General features: G+C 49.0%; 1 protein-coding gene across 1 annotated transcript; it reads right to left on the bottom strand.

Annotated features, from left to right (window-relative positions):
- Nucleotides 1-3,783: 3,783 nt before the first annotated feature.
- Nucleotides 3,784-16,296, bottom strand: LOC100715239 (chymotrypsin-like elastase family member 2A). Its single transcript, XM_003471181.2, has 8 exons — nt 16,227-16,296; nt 15,873-15,961; nt 11,332-11,429; nt 10,066-10,191; nt 9,480-9,616; nt 7,819-7,964; nt 7,009-7,161; nt 3,784-3,878 (listed from the first exon to the last, which is right to left on the bottom strand). Exons 1-8 carry the CDS (start codon nt 16,282-16,284, stop codon nt 3,861-3,863), a joined length of 825 nt encoding a protein of 274 aa, XP_003471229.2. The 5' UTR covers nt 16,285-16,296; the 3' UTR covers nt 3,784-3,860.

The following is a 16,296-nucleotide window of genomic DNA, read 5'->3' as shown; positions in this document are numbered from 1 at the left end:
GCACTTTGCTCACTGGGTACCTGTGGGAGTCACGGGGCCTCCTGCAGGAGCTCCTGCCTTAGGGCTCTGTGCATGTGTAGGGGAAGATGCGTCTCAGCTTTCCCATGAACAGCTGGCTCTTCCTGTGAAGAGGGGTCTTCACCTGCTTTGGCTTTCAGGTCAGGGTCCCTGAGAACTCTTTTTTTTTTTTTTTTTTTTTTTTTTTTTTTGAGAACTCTTAAAAATGACAGGGAGATCAGTATGGGCGGATTGGCTTAGATTTTGTTTCTCAAAACTGCTGTTTTGGGGCCATAGAGCTTGCTAGGAAAGGTTTACCCTGCTTTCTTTTTTCTTCTTTTAAAGTTGTACTGTGTATCGAGCCCCAAGTTGTTGCACTGAGGTTCATCACCAGTCTTTTTAAATTTTGTGTGTTGAGACAGGGTCTTGCTGAGCTACTAAGTTATCCCAGGCTGGGCTCCATATTCTGATGCTCTGGCCTCAGCCTCCCGAGATGCTGAGATTAGGCGAGGGCCTCTGCACCTGGCAGACAATGGAACCTGCTTTCAGAGGCTGCCAAACAGTATCCATGAAATGCTTTTCTGGTGCTGGGGACACAACTAGGGCCTGTTCCATTTGCATGTTGAGCTCCTTCCCCAGCTCCTAAACATTCTGTTCTGCCATTTCCATGAGCCAGGGAAGCTGCCGGATCTCCATAGCACAAGTACTCACGGTGCAAGACCATCCAAGGATGTGTCGTCCAGTAACATAGGAATGGAGCTTCGGGACAGAGGAAGCATCCCCATTACATTCATGCTGTGGAGCTGCATTTAGCAGGTTAGAAGTGGGGCCTAGATCTGTGTACTGATGAAAATGTGATCTAAGTTGCAGTGGAGGATCAGGGGCCCTTTCTTGTTAGAGACAGCCTCTGTTGTCAGACGCAGTGGCCCATGCCTATAGTGCCAGCACTCTGGGAGCCTGAGGCAGAAGACACACAAGTGTGAGTCACAACGGGGGAACTTAGCATGATCCTATCTCAAAACAGAAAATCCACAAAGGGTTGGGGATGGAACTAAGTGCAAAGGCCTTGGGTTCAGTCTGCTGTATCAAATATAAATAAATTAACGGATAAGAAAAAAGAAAGATGTACATGTGTCTGTACACATACAAGTCTTTTTTAGATGCACACAAACCCCAGAAGAGCACACATGGAGCTGTTACCACTGTTTCCCTCTGGAGGAGCTGCAGATAGAAGGTGAGGGGCGATTGCACTTTTTATTGGACACTCATGTGCCTTCATATTTCTATAATGAAGTTATTCTCATCTGTTAAAACAAGCTAGGTACTGCTTCAGGCTCACATGTAGGAATTCAGTGGATGTCTGCTGTAGAGAGCAAAGCCCTGGCCACCAGTCCCCCACTGCCCGTGCCTTTTACTGGCAGCATCCTGGCCTTGTGTACCTGTCTAGTTTTATGCAGGCAGGTGCTTCTGACCCCTCCCACCCAGCATCACAGCTGTGTGTGGCTCAGGTGCACACAATGGGACTCTGGGCCTGGGTCACTGCAAGGTTCCAAAAGTCCCTCTGTAGCTGCCCAGGCAGCCACTACCAGAGGACAGATGCTTTCTGACTCTGTCACTCCTGCAACCAACTATGGGGCATCTGTGCTGCCCTGGCTGCAGTCCCATGAACACGGGGCCCCTGCCCAGCTACCAAGCAAGGTTTGCTCTTCCTGCTGGTGCCCTTGCCCTCTGGCCTGCTCCATCACACCTGTGTCTGTGACTGGGAACAGTTGAGACTGGGACAGGAAATCAGGACAACTTTGCTGGCTGCTTCTTTGTCCTGAACGCGGTAGCAGGCCCAATCACAGGGACTCATGCAGGGCTGGGGCTGGAAGACTGTCTCAGGATTGGCTGGAAAGAAGCCCTAAGCATCTTTCTGTGCCATCATCGAGGTTGTTCAGGGATGCTGGTGGCACAGCAAAGCTGACCTCAGATTTCCCTCTGCCAACCTTGAGTCTTGGCTTTGTCCAGTGGAAATGGAAGGGAAAGCAAACCAAGCAACAACAAAATCCGCACAGCTGGTCTCTCTTTCTTGACTTGGGGGCCTTGGGTGGGAGGCCAGCATGGTGAACTTAGCAAGACCCTGTCTCAGAATAATAAATGACTAAATATGTAGCTCAGTGAGAAGGCTGTGGGTTCACTCTATAGTAACATAAAGACACAGACACAGAGACACACACACACACATGCACATGTATATACACATACACATACATGAACACGCACATACAAACACACGCCCCCCCCTCCAAAAAAAGAAAAGAATGAGAGAAAGAAAAACAAAATACAAATCCTTAGGGAATCTTGGGTGGGGGGGTTCCCCAGGTTGCTCAGGTGAGCAGCATCCTGTGCTTGCTATAGGAAGGGGGATGCTGGATTCCCAGAGGGTGCGGCCCTTGTGCGGTTGAAGGACAGGTCTCAGGAGGTCTTGTTCTTACCTCATCAATCCAGTCTATGAATTCAGAGACCCGAGTGAAGACAGACGGCTGTGGGAGTAGTTGCAGCCCAGAGTGGACCAGAAGCTGGCTACCCCATGCCCTTCCCACTTGCCGTGAGCCCCCTGGCACAGCGATTCATGCAGAATCACCCTGGGGAGGCCGAGTGGTGGGTGAAGGCTGTGAAGGTGCCACCCGCTGAGCCTTTGCTTCGATGCAGTTATGTTCTATTATCGAGGTTTCTGTCCTCTGAAGCCAGTCTTGTGGTCGCCCTAGCATCAGAGGATGCTTTGTGCCCTCCTGGCCTTCAGCCACCAGTAGCAGTAGCTGCCTTCCCTGAGCTGGGCTGACCACAGCCATCTTGAGATGTTGCCACTTGTACCCTGGGGGACAGAACTGCCCCTACTGGAGAAGCGAGGCTCTGCAGGGATCTGGGGCCACACACAAACCATCTCTCAGGTTAACCAGTTTTAGCTAGGAGAGTCTAAAAGGCAGAGGCCAGGAATTCTGAGGTGTCAGGAAGGGCTAACATTGTTTTACTGGGTTACTAAGTGTTATATAGTAAGGCTCACATGAGTGCGATGCCCTTTTACCTCTGCCTGTATCCATTTGGCTCTGACTGTCATCCCTCATAAGGCAGACTGCTGTTTTCAAAACATTTCCCTGGAGTCAGGTGACACCAAATAAAAACATCTTTTAAAATGACTAGGGAAGTGGTGACGAACCTATGATATGTGTCTTGTTTTGCTTTTAAGACCAAAAAAATGTTGACGTTTGAGCTATATTTTCCTAAATTTAAACTTCAGTCTTTAGGTTTAAGCGCAGTGTTGGCAGTTGTGATAAATAAGCTGTTTGGGTTGCCGTTGGACCCTTGTCTTTCAAAGTTTCTCATCATTCTTGAGCATGGCTCAGGGGCAGACCACTTCCTAGCATGTGAGACTCTGGTTTCAGGCCTGAGAACCACCAGACAAAATAATACAAACAACAACAACAAAAAAACCCATTTTCTCCATGCCTAATTTAACTTGACCCCACCCCATCCCTGATAGTGACAGGCAGAGCCCGCAAGCCCGGGATGGGTGATTGTCTTGCCCTGTGGAACATCGTGCCCAGCGTAGACCACTGGCCAGATCCAGGTCCCCTGTCCCATATACCACATCTCCCGAGCACTGTCCTAAGATACACTCTGCACCCAGAGTGCAGCCTGACCTGCTGGCCTTGCACAGAGCGGCCTTTCTTGGAGCCCCTTTCCTGTTCTCAGGACCTGGAGTTTGGGATGGACATTTGTAGTAAGACTATGACCATGGAGGGATTCACTGAATTGTCACTTTATTATTATTTTTTTTACTGTCACCTCCCCCTGTCTGCCAGTCCCAGAGTCTTCTTTGATCAGTTGCTTGCGATTGCCTGCAGACACACACAGGAAATAGGAGGTTAGCCTGGGGCAGAGCCACTGAGCCACCGGGTTTGCTGACCCGGTGCCTGGGGGAGTCACAGTGCGGGGTGCAGGGTCCTCACACAGGAGCTGCTGCCTAGGACCCTGTGTATGTGGGGGACAAGATGTCACAGCTTTCCCCTGAGCAGCTGATTGTTCCTGTGAAGAGGGGTCTTCGTCTGCTGTCCTTGTTGGGCTTCAGGCCAGGGGCTGTGGGAACCACTAAAGGTGACAGGGAGTCCCATATGGCTGTGTGTGGTCTTTTAGATTTCATTTGTTTCTCAAATAAAACTGCTGTTTTTGGGGCACAGATCCTTGCTGTGGGAGGTACTCTGCTTTTCTTGTTTAAATGTGGTACTGTATGTTGAACCTAGAGCTTTATTCAGTAACCTTATCATCAGTCTTTTTAAATTCTGTGTGTTGAGACAGGGTCTTGCTAAGGCACTAAGTTACCCCAGGCTGGGCTCCTATTTCTGATGCTCTGCCTCAGCCTCCCGGGGTGCTGGGATTACAGGTGAGGGCCTCTGCACCTGGCAGACAATGGAACCTGCTTTTAGAGCCTGCCAAACAGTATTCATGAAACATGTTTTTCTAGTGCTGGGGACGGAACTGGGGCCTATCACATGTGCAGCATGATAAACACCTTCCCCAGCTGCTTAACATTCTCCTCTGCGAACTCCACAAGCCAGGGAAGCTGCCGGATCTCCATAGCACAAGTACTCGGGGTGCAAGACCATCCAAGGATGTACAGTACAGTAACATAAGAACGGAGCTTAGGGACAGAGGAAGCACCCCCATTACGTTCATGCTGTGGAGCTGCATTTAGCAGGTCAGAATCAGGGCCTAGATCTGTGTACTGATGAAAATGTGATCTACATTGCAGTGGAGGATCAGGGGTCCTTTCTTGTTAGAGACAGCCTCTGTTGCCAGGCGCAGTGGCCCATGCCTGTAGTGCTAGCACTCTGGGAGCCTGAGGCAGAAGACATACAAGTGTGAGTCCCAACTGGGGAACTTAGCATGATCCTGTCTCAAAACAGAAAACCCACAAAGGATTGGGGATGGAACTAAGTGCAAAGGCCATGGGTTCAATCTGCTGTATGAAATACAAATAAAAAATGAATGGATTAGAAAAAAGATAGATGTACACATACAAGTCTTTTTTAGATGCACACAAACCCCAGAAGAGCACACATGGAGCTGTTACCAGTGTTTCTCTCTGGAAGAGCTGCAGACAGAAGGTGAGGGGCGATTGCACTTTTTATTGGACACTCGTGTGCCTTCGTATTTCTATAATGAAATTATTCTCATCTGTTAAACCAAGCTAGGTTCTGCCTCAGGCTCATTTGCGGCCATTCAAAGGATGTGTGTTGTAGGAAGCAATGCCACGGCCACCTGTGTTCCACTGTCCATGACTTTTACTGGCAGCATCCTGGCCTTGTGTACCTGCCTAGGTTGACACTGACAGGTGCTCTTCATCCCTCCCACCCAGGGCCGAAGCTGTGTGTGACTCAGGTGCACACGATGTGACTCTGGGCCTGGAACACAGCAGGGTTCCACAAGCCCCTTCCTGAGCACTTCCTGGGCAGCGTCCACCATCGGACAGCAGCTTGCTGCCTCTGCTACTCCAGGTACCCATCAGCGGGCATCTGCGCTTCCCTGGCTGCAGTCCCATGAACACAGGGCCCCTGCCCAGCTACCAAGCAAGGTTTGCTCTTCCTCTGGTGCCCTTGCCATCTGGCCTGCTGCATCACACCTGTGTCAGTGACTAGGAACATTTGAGCCTGGGACAAGAAATCAGGATACTTTGCCTGGCCCCTTCTTTGTCCTGAAGGTGGTAGCAGCCCCAGTCACAGGGACTCATGCAGCGGAAAACGGTCTTAGGATTTGCTGGGAAGAAGCCCTAAGCATCTTTCTGTGCTATCATGGATGCTGTTCAGGGATGCTGGTGGCACAGCAAAAGCTGACCTCAGATTTCCTTCTTCCAACTTGGAGTCTTGGCTTTGCCCCATGGAAATAGAAAAGAAACCAATCAACAACAAAATCTCTACAACTGGCCTGTCTTTCACAATTTTCCATTTTTCTCTATAATCTTGGGGCTGCTGGGTGACACGGGCACTTGTCAGCAAGGTAGAGCCAGCAGCCAGATGTGTCCAGGAGGAGGTGGTGTGGGAAAATGGGTAAATTTAGGCCACCTGCTTCCTCCCACCCTGGGGCTGTCCTACTGTGTCCACAGGTCATAGCTGTGAATTCACACTTGGCTTTGTAATGGTGATAATTTATTTCAGTGTAACTGTCATCTGCAAATAGCGGTTGTGAGTTTGATCCCTGGTACCGATGCAGGGAAAAAATGTATTTGCTTAGAGCCAGGCGAGGTGGCTCACGCCTGTAATCCCAGCACTAGGGAGGCTGAGGCAGGAGGATCATTGCGAGTTTGAGACCATCCTGGCCTACAAAGTGAGCTCAAGGCAGCCTGAACTACACAACGAGACCCTGTCTCAAAAACACAAAAAACAAAAACAAAAACAAAACAAAAACAAAAAGAAAAAAAAGTCGTCTGCAAGTTAAACTGAAAATAATGAAATCAGATACCAAGTTCTGCACTTAGTGGACTCTGTCACCAGCACTGCTGTGCTCACCTGTGGTGGCCCCTCCAATCCCATTTTACAGTAGAGCAGCTGAGGTGGTGGCAGTGAGTGTGTGTGTGTGCGTGTTAAAATGTGTCCCCAGACTAGGTATACTGGTGATGCCTGTTACACCAGCTGTTTGGGAGACTGAGGCAAGAGGATTTCATGTTTGAGGCCAGCATAGTGAACTTTATCAAGACCTTGTCTCAAAATGAAAAATGGCTGCATATGTAGCTCCGTGAGAAGACTGTGGGTTCAGTCCCCAGTGACACACACACACACACACACACACACAGAAAAGAAGTGAAAATGAAACCAGAGGGAACCTGTGGGGGATGATTAGCAGAGTTGCTCAGTTGTGCACCCTCCTCTGCCTCGCTGGATGAAGGGCCATTCTGGGCTCCCAGAGGCCGAGGCTCTTGTGGTATCCAGAGAGAAGCAAACAACTCAAGTGCACTCAGGGAGGTCTGCTTCTTACCTGATTGATCCAGCTTATGAAGGCAGAGACCCGGGTGAAGACGGACGGCTTGCGGTAGTAGTTGCAGCCCAGACTGGACCCGAAGCTGACCACGCCATGCACTTCCCACTTGCCGCTACTTCCCTGGCAGTTCAGTGGCCCTCCAGAGTCTCCCTAGGGAAGCCGAGTGGGGGGTGAGGGCTGTGATGGTGCCACCCACAGGAACCTTTACTCCCAGGGCATTGATGTTCTAACACAGAGCTCCCTGTCCTCTAAAACCAGTCCTGTGCTCCCAGCTCTACGCTAACCATCTGCTACTTGTTCCTGTGACCAGGAGCTTCCTGGGAGCCTATGTGTGTGGAATGTAAGGGCACAGTTGATCTGAAGGGTGTCACAAGACCCTTCCAAATCTGTTTCTAGTCCCCTGAGGGGTCTGTAACATAGGAGTTCCTTCTGAGGAAGACACTGTCTCCAGGAAGGAGTCTATGGCAACTACCTTGAGGGGTACTTTGGAACATTAATGGGATTAATTAAAAACTAAATAGAAATGACCTTAGAAAGGCCCTAACCCAGAAAATACCTCCTCTTGGAAGGTGGAATGTTAGTAATGAGACCTTGGTGAGAAGGACTTCCCAGCAGTGAGCCAGGATGAGCAGTATAAGTAGAATCTGAAGACATTACTTTTGGATATTAGAAGGACAATGGGCAGGTTCTGAAATGTCCAGAACTACCTCTACCACGAGGCAGGAGGACAGATGCTGGGACCCCTGGCGTTCTCCCCATTTCTGGTCTCATTTTGCTGTTGAGGCAGCACCCGATTTTCATACTCACACTGCAGCTGGAGATCACACCATCCCCCCCAGCGCAGATCATCTGGTTATTCACGTAACTTCCCCACCAGCTAGAGCTAGAGCATGTGGCATAGCTCACTACCAGCAACCGCCCTTGCTGCAGGGCGTCAGGGGTCGGTCCATTAGCTGAATGAGACCAAAAGGAAGCCATTAGAGTGACAAAGAGTATCCTGAATGAAAGGGAATTTGGGCTACTTTATAGGTTTCTGTCCTTTGTTAATTTCTTCCAGGTAAAATGTTTCAATGGAGCAGCCATATTGTCCCTACTGTTTCCTCATGTTTGATTGGTTAGTGTACTGGCTCCTGGTGATTGGCTTAGAGATGATCACCTGACTCGATCTAAGCCAATAATCTCTTTCCCTAGCATGGAGCCGGAGATGCAAAGAGGTTGGAGGTGACAGCCATTTTTTCACATGGAGAAAATCTACAAGAATAGGAAATCTTGGTCAAGGGTTTCCTGAGTTTCTTATGGGTTTCCCAGTCCCTGATTCTAGCATGTTTCTGATGTCTGGCTGTCTATCAGCCCTTCAATTGACTTTTTCAATCCTTGTAATGCATTTTCTATCTCGGATACGTACATGGAGCTCTGGGACATATCTTAAATATGATAGGCTGTGTGCATCTAGAGCCTTCTATCGTATTGAGGGGGAGATTTGTCATTGCCACCGTCATCTCCATTAGTGTCACCACTGGCGCTAATGGAAATGGAAAGGATTACTATTTTTGTACTTTTAAAGAATTCTCTAAAATTAAATATTCTCTAAGCACTTCTAGTCCCATTTATTTCTGCTTTTTAGGTGGGACATTGAGAACAAGAGAAATTGTATCTCCTGTAGGATCACAATAGTGAAAATACCTGTAATGTTCAGGTAATATTTTGCAGTAGAGGAAGCATATTCACATTTATCATTTCTTTCAGTCTTCACAACAGAATTTGCGTTTTGCTGATGAGGAATCTGAGGTCCCAAAGTAACTTGTCCAGGGATTCATAGTGACTAACAGAGAGAGGTTAAAGCCAAGCATCTGAACCCTCCCTTGCTCTTCACATGGCAGGTGAGATTGGTTCTTCCCTGGTGTGTTCTGAGCAGTCACACCTGTGTGTGATAAGCGTATACCTCCACCCTCCTGGCTTCCTTGGGTGTTTGTATGTTCTCATTACTTGTAGGTTTATGTCTTTAACCACCTCGGCATCAGCATCTCTTGAGCCTTTCAGAATTTTTGTTGTTTAACAAAGGAAGGTCAGGTGCTATGTTTGTCCCTGGTGGCCTAATGTCACTGGAATTTTGACTGTTGGATTTCTGTGAAGAGCCATCAGTCAGTGCTGTTAACAGTTCCTAGTTCTCAGAGGCAGGACCAGATGGCACAGAGCCCTGCATTGGCTATGGCACAGGGGGGTCTAATGGTGGCTCCAGCCCCTCCTGATGTTGAAGGGGCTCTAGAACCCTGAGGTCACAGAGTCAGTGCTGCTGTGGACTCTGCCCTTGGGTCATACAGATGTCACATATGTTAAGCTACCATGTTCCATGTTTCTTGGTTAGTGCACTAAGCACTTTTAAGGGATGATTTGCTTTAATCCTGAGTGATGTTGGTGACTCCTCCTGCCTTCCCTGCCTGGGCTCATGGCACCTGGTTGGCACTTACTCTGCAGCCGGCCCCAGCCTGTGACGTAGCAGGCTTTGTTGTTGGCCAGGATGGTGCCTGCAGCTGGCAGGTTGGCCGCCTGGATCTTGCTGCTGAGGGTGACAGCTTGAGACAGTTTGCCCACGGCAATGTCGTACCTGCAGCAGGAAAGAGGCAGAGCATGAACAGGGAGGGTTCACTGTTCCTGCCCTTTGACGAGCTCAGAGGCCTTGTCATCTTGCAAGTGCACTGTCTTGACACTGTCCCTGTAGGTAGGACCACAGTGCATCTTCGGAGATGTAGAAGACCTTATTGGACTGTGAAGAGAGACAGTTCCAGTCCACTGACAGGTAGGGTTCTGAGGCAGCGCTGTAGGCCCAAGGCTTGGCATGAATTCGTGACCCAGAGGGTCACTGAGAGCCTGGGCACAGGGTTCTGCATGCTTCTTGGAGAGGACTGCATCTAGTTCACAGGACTCTGCCCCTCCCTCCACATCTCGGCCTGGCAGCTTTGGGTCTGGCTCCAATCAGTCAGAGGTAGGGATGGGGATGACCACCCCTTGTTCCCCTGACCACCCCAGCTCCATGTACACCCAGAAGCAACGTACCCATTTGCGGCATTGTTGTTCCATTTGGGGTGCACCACAAACTTGGAAACGGAGACAGTCACGGAGCCAGCCTCATTGGTGGAGAGTCTGTGCCGGCCCAGGACGACCCGGTAGGTGTTGGAGTTACTGCAATGGGCCAAGCGGAGGGTTTCAGCTCCCTGCTCACTTAGACCCTCAGCAAGGATAAGGCAGGCCAGGGCCTCCAGTGAACTACTGCTTGGGGCCCACTAGTGGGACTTCGGGATTTTCTTCCGTGAGGGCAAGAATTTCTAATAAAACCTAAATGACGTAACACCCTAACTACACAATAACACAACTGCTCTATACTAGTGTATAGTGTGTAATCAAAGCTGTAATCACAGAAACTGCATTGCTATAAAAGGAGTGAGATGGACAGAGGGAAAATAGGAATCAGTTCCCCTCTGTGGCACTCTGTAAGTTATTTTCAGCTCTCATTTTCAGATGGGTGAACTGAGGCCCCAGATGGGGTGCTCAGCCCAGTGAGTCCTTGTAATTCCCAGGCCTCTATTATCTTTCCCACCAAAATATAAATCCGGTGGGAGAAGAGACTGCTCCCTGAAAGGGTCACACCAGCCTAAGGGATGCCAGGGACACAGAGGTGAGTCTCAGTTGATGTGAAATAAGCCAGTGAGACTCAGAAGCGAGAGGACAGTGAACAAGTTGCCCTGTATTTTCTTTTTCTTGTCTTTAAAATCGGTATATAAATTGTTATATTTATTTATTTATTTATTGTGGCAGGATCTGGCCTTGAACCCATGGCGATCCTCCTGCCTCAGCCTCCTGAGTGCTGGGATTGCATGAGTGTGCCGTCATGCCTGGTATAGTGGACTTTTATCAAGCACTTACTCAGCACCAGGCCCTCTTGTATATCATCTGCTTTAGTTCAGACTGAGCTCGGTTATACCATTTTGACAAATGGTGTTATTAAAGGTTGCAGAAATCACTGAAGTCATTAAAGGAACATAGTTCCCGATGCAGAGGCCACCTCTGGTTACCCCAAGACTGTGGGGTTTTGGCTGTCTCCTCCTCTATCGCTTCCCTCAGTCTTGACACACAGCTATGAGCCCCACCTTGTCCTGGCCTGCCAGTGACTCGCAGGCTGAGTCACAGAGGGGCCGAAGCTTTCTAGGCCAGCCGCATGGCTCTGCAAGGCTGCTGTGTGTGGTGGGCGCAGGCCCTGTGGGCGCAGCTGTCAGAGGTGACCCAGCCTCAGGTCGGCAGCCTGAGCTAGGGACGGGGTCTTACCTCACACAGTGGGCGGCTGTCAGGAACCACCTGTTGGATATCAGGGAGCCTCCGCAGGTGTGGTACCAGGAGCCCGAGGCCTGGTACTGCAGGGAGACCTAGGGAGAGGCATGGGCACAGGTGACTGAGACAGCCCGGCTCCCAGTCTCAGATGGCCCTACTCCTTCAGACCTCAGACGGTCTCTGTCCAAAACAGCGCTCACACACACATGCAGACCCACATGTGTGTCTTTTCCATCCTGCTTTACTCTTCCTTCTCACAGCTCTCTGTCCAGATGGTGATGAATTCCCCGCTGACTTCTTTAGCGCACCCCGTAATACAGACTCAGTGAAATCCTCTTGGTCCCGGTTTTCCAGAGGCCTGGATCACTGCACAGTACTGGTAGATACTTAATAGCTAAAGTCAGCTCTTCAGATTTCCATTCGAGCAACCACATAATGAACATATTAAGGAAGAAACTGCATCACACTAAACATAACTGGGCTTTTTTCCTTGTGATGATGCCCTAACCGTATTGAAGAACCCTGACTGCCTCAGTCACTGACCTCTGCTGACAGTGTTCAGGTACGGAATAACTGGTTTTAACTGGTATTCCAAGCCCTTAAGACCAGTGTCAGCGTACTGCTCCTCCCCAAGTGGGCTTTGCTTTCTGATGCTCAGGCTTGGGGCACGCCAGCTTTAATCTCTTGTTGGTGTCTTTAGTGTAGCACAGAGTCTGACAAACTTCCAGACTGACCATGCAGATGGAACCATGAGGAGCTGTCTGAGACTGAGAGGCCCCACCAAAGCCTGTCCAAGGCGGCACCTGTGCTATGCTTCATAGAGCGCGTTGTACTTTTCTGACAGATTATCACGGCAGTGTAACTCAGCTCTGCAGAAAATAGACACCAAGATCGAGACAGTACTACAGAAGTCGGGGACCCTCTGCACAGTTCGTGAGACTCATGGGAGTCCACCGTCCAATCTGTCCTTTCCCTGTCCTCCTCTTTCTGCTCGCCCCTCTATTACTGCCATGCCCACTCAGTCTGCTTCAGAGATTTCTCTCCAGCAGGATATTGGTCATTTCATAGGCAGCAGCCAAAGACAACATCAGTACAGCTGAAACCTTAACAATCCCACCCCTCATCAACGGGACGTTGTTAAGGAAGAGGTGTTGCCCATTTTCCTTACTTTAACCCTGGAGTCTGGAGTGAAGGAATCTGACCACTGTCATCCTGGCCAGAGACCCTTCTAGCTGTCCCCTCCTAGCACAGTTGCTCCTGGGGACTCAGGACACTACCAGCCTTGCTATGGAGAGGAGCCACCACTCTCTGTGCTTCTCCTAGCCTCATCCTTGTACAGTCCTGACCTGTGTGCTCTCTGAATCAAGTAGCCCCCATCCCCTGTCAATGACCTCCCCCCATATCCCTACAAAAGACTCACAGTCTGTATAAGAGCTGCTGGTTTGGTCCCTAGTGCCAGAGTGCTCTGTCTCAGATTTGTTCTGAAATAAATCTGTCCTGTTGAGCCTGTACCTTTTAGACAACAATTTACATAGCACTGACTTCCTATTAGTGGTGTAAACCATTGAAACATGACCTAAGATACACCGGATGGTGCATGCATGTTACATCCACACACTGACACTGCATGCAGGGCATCTGCGCATCTATGGAATTGGTTCCCTTCAGGGTCCTGGAACCAATCTGTACCAACACGGAGGTGTGACTGGACTTACTGATGGAGCATAGGAGTGAAGAATGAATGAATGGGGAAAGGCCTGGTTGCTCCTGTAGATTTTGTAAGCTGCTATAATTTCTTTCTGAAGAATCTATTCACAGCCATAGGAGAAAGCATTAGTGAACCTTAACCCATATGGTCTCCAGCGTGTGTGTGTGGGTTTGTATTTACGTCTGGTAGGTAGGTAGGAGCTGGAACCACAAGGCAGGAGCATCTGTTACTGCTTTGGTGTCTAAGAAAGCTGCCACCTACCCTTCTCCTTCTTTAATCCCCCACCCCCACCCCCGCCGCTCATGTCCCTGTCACGGCTAAGCAGAGGACAGAGGCTGCTTGGGCTGCTTGCAGTCAGACTGTGTTCCCTTTAATTGTGAAGATGTTGGCTCTTCATGAGCAGATGCTTGCTTTTGTCTGAACTTCCTCATTTTTAATTAAATACTGGACATTTTTCTTTCATTCACAATTAAGAGGGCTATGCCTTAGATAAGTTGGATTTTAAGATGTTGGGCTGGGGATGTAGCTCAGGGTAGAGCACCCACCTAGCATGGGTGAGGCCCAGAGTTCCATCCCCAATCCCCCCCCCAAAATACGTCTACAGTTAGACAAAATGAGAAAGAGACCCATAAAGACAGATAACCCTCTAACCTAAAAGTAGGCCTCCAGTGCCCTACAGATGTGAAATTTTGTCCACGTAATGTATATCATGAAGGAAAAAGTGTGGCTAAAGAGCAAGGAGATGAACCAGATTCAAATCCTCCCTCTCCTCCTGGCTCAGGGGGTGGCTCAGGCAGACAGTCTATTATCCTGAGTCCCATTTACTTGTCTGGACAGTGGACCCTACGGTCCACTGCGCAGAGAGCTCAGGATGAGTAACAACCGCAGTAACCAGCGTTTCACATTTCTAATTTTGTTTGAACCAAGATCTCACTGTGTAGCCCAGGCTGGCCTTGAACTCACAGTTTCCCTGCCTCAGCCTCCCAAGTGCTGGATTACAGGTGGACACCGCCATGTCTAGGTTAAATTTCTAATGTCTGACGATTGCTGGACACTGTCCTGAACTCACCTCCTAAACACAGCAATCCTGTGGGGCACCATCATTATGTGTGTTTAATAAATGTGCAAACTAAGGCAGCTGTGTGTCTCCACCATGTGGTCCACATCTTAAACTGTCCTCTGTCATCTGTCATCTAGCTCTAGCTCCCTACCTGCCTACATCCCTATCGCCCTAACGCCTTACATATTGTGATACTGGAGATTGGACCCAGGGCCTTACTACTAAGTTACCTTCCAAAGATTTTTTTAAACTTTGAGACAGGGTTTTACTGAGTCACTTAATTTCTAAGGCTCTTCTGATTTCACTGCCTCAGCCTCCCAGTGTGCTGAGTGTAGCATGGGGCATTATACCCAGCCTAGTCAATATTTCTAATATTTCTTATGGAAAATGTTAATTTCATTTTCCAGGCCATACAAATAGCATTTCTTGGAGAAAAGATTCTAAGGAGGTTGGACTCACCCACCTGAAAAAGATGTCTCCCTAGGGGTCAGGGCTGGAAGTCTGGAGAGTCCCCCAAGACGACAGTCACTGGTCCCAAGGTGAGGAGGGCATTGTACAGTCAGGGACAGTTGGCTCCAAAGGTGAGGCTAAGGTTGGTCAAGCAGGTGGCAGAGGCCACAGCGATTGGTTCTCAGCACAAGATCCCCACGATGGGATCAGTAGCAGAGGGGTGAGGCCCTTCTGCAGCCCAGAGGAAACTCTGTGAGCTGCGAGAAAAGCCAAAGCCTGGCTTTGCTTCTGACACTGGTGCCCATGAGAGAGTGGGAGGATTGAGGGGGAAATGACAAAATTACTCAGATTGCTGCGTGAGTGTCTCAGAGTCCTTGGTCCTTTAAAGAAATGGACTTGCAGGTAACTTAGTTTAGGAGAAAGGCCCTTAAAGATTCAAAAGATTGAACTGAGTGTGGAGGTGCATGCCTATAAATCCAGGGCTCGAGAGGCTAAGGCAGGCAGATTGCTATGTGTTCAAGACCAGCCTGGGTTACAGAGCAGTTCCAAGGATCAGTGAATCCACATATACCTACATGTTCTAAACTAAAGCAAAGTATTTAAAACCTATACAGGATTTAAGATAATTTCTCTACACTCAATTTTTCAATTACTTAGTCTCAATTATGCCAGATGAGAGAATTTTTTTTTTACTACATTTATGTGAAGTGTAAATTTCACATGTTTTGGTACTAGAAATTGAACTCAGGACCCTGCATTTGCCAGGCAGGCACTATGCTGCTGACTTATATCCCCAGCCCCATACATTTTTTTGGAAAGTTTAATCAGTAACACTGTACCCATTTGTGCCTGTGCCTCATCAATATTTTAGTCATGGTATTCTGATGGTTATAATAATGTGAGAAGCATTTACATTCATTGATAATATTGACTTATGGTTCAGGGTTAATCTGCATAAACTGCGTTGATTGGTTGCTTAAAACAGGGAATATTTACATAAATGGTGATGAATGGTTCATAAAATAATGGTACATTAGCTAGCTAGCATGTGATTGGCTAGCAGCAGAGTAAGAATGATTGTGAATGTCTCAGTGTGCATCTGGGTAGTAGTGTGGATCAGCTTCTTCTTGAATTAAATTGGAGGGAGCCACTTTTCCCCAGGGCCCTGGTTGTTCAAAGGCACAGAAATAGCTTTTCTATGCTTCAAGTTTCCACCCATCCTCTTCTTTGTGAGCACAACAGATCCCAAGGTGGAGGGCAAACGGGGTGAGGAGAAAGCAGTAGGGTAGGGAGTGAGCAAGGACAGTGTGGTTGGCTCACCTGCCAGGGCCAGCTGTTGGCCTGCGCTTCCTGTCCTCCAACTACCCTACCCTGATTGAGCTCGTAAGTGGAGATCTCATGGCTGAGAACTGTGAAGAGAGAAGGGGTGGTAAGTGCTGGGAGCGGTGATCCAGGCAGCGGAGAGAGCCTCCAACCCCATGTCCCATCCCATCAGGAAACCCTGTCCTGGAAAGATTCCCAGAGGTTGCAGAGTCCTGCCCTTAACCCATTCCAGTTTTCTTATAATTATAGCACTGAATTTAAGGGAGTAGGAGAAGGGGACAGGAATGCAGAGGTCCCATTCCCAGCCCTCGCAGGGGTGAGGGATCAGTGCCCAAGGGTGACAGGGCTTACCTCCAGCCACCAAGGCTGCCAGCAGTAGTGTCCTGATCATGGTGTGTCCGTGAGACATCTGTGAGCCTGG

Source organism: Cavia porcellus, unplaced genomic scaffold (assembly GCF_034190915.1).
Source record: "Cavia porcellus strain 051 isolate PalLab524CR breed Dunkin Hartley unplaced genomic scaffold, mCavPor4.1 scaffold_25, whole genome shotgun sequence".
NCBI classification, from domain to species: domain Eukaryota; kingdom Metazoa; phylum Chordata; class Mammalia; order Rodentia; family Caviidae; genus Cavia; species Cavia porcellus.
This window is presented reverse-complemented; position numbering and strand designations above follow the sequence as displayed.

Excerpts from the sequence above, each read along its gene's own strand:
- LOC100715239 (XM_003471181.2), bottom strand. The coding sequence starts at position 16,284 with ATGTCTCACGGACACACCATGATCAGGACACTACTGCTGGCAGCCTTG. Across the intron at positions 15,962-16,226 it reads GGCAGCCTTGGTGGCTGGAG|TTCTCAGCCATGAGATCTCC; the intron begins GTAAGCCCTGTC and ends CTCTCTTCACAG. Across the intron at positions 7,162-7,818 it reads GTGTGATCTCCAGCTGCAGT|GGAGACTCTGGAGGGCCACT; the intron begins GTGAGTATGAAA and ends CGGCTTCCCTAG.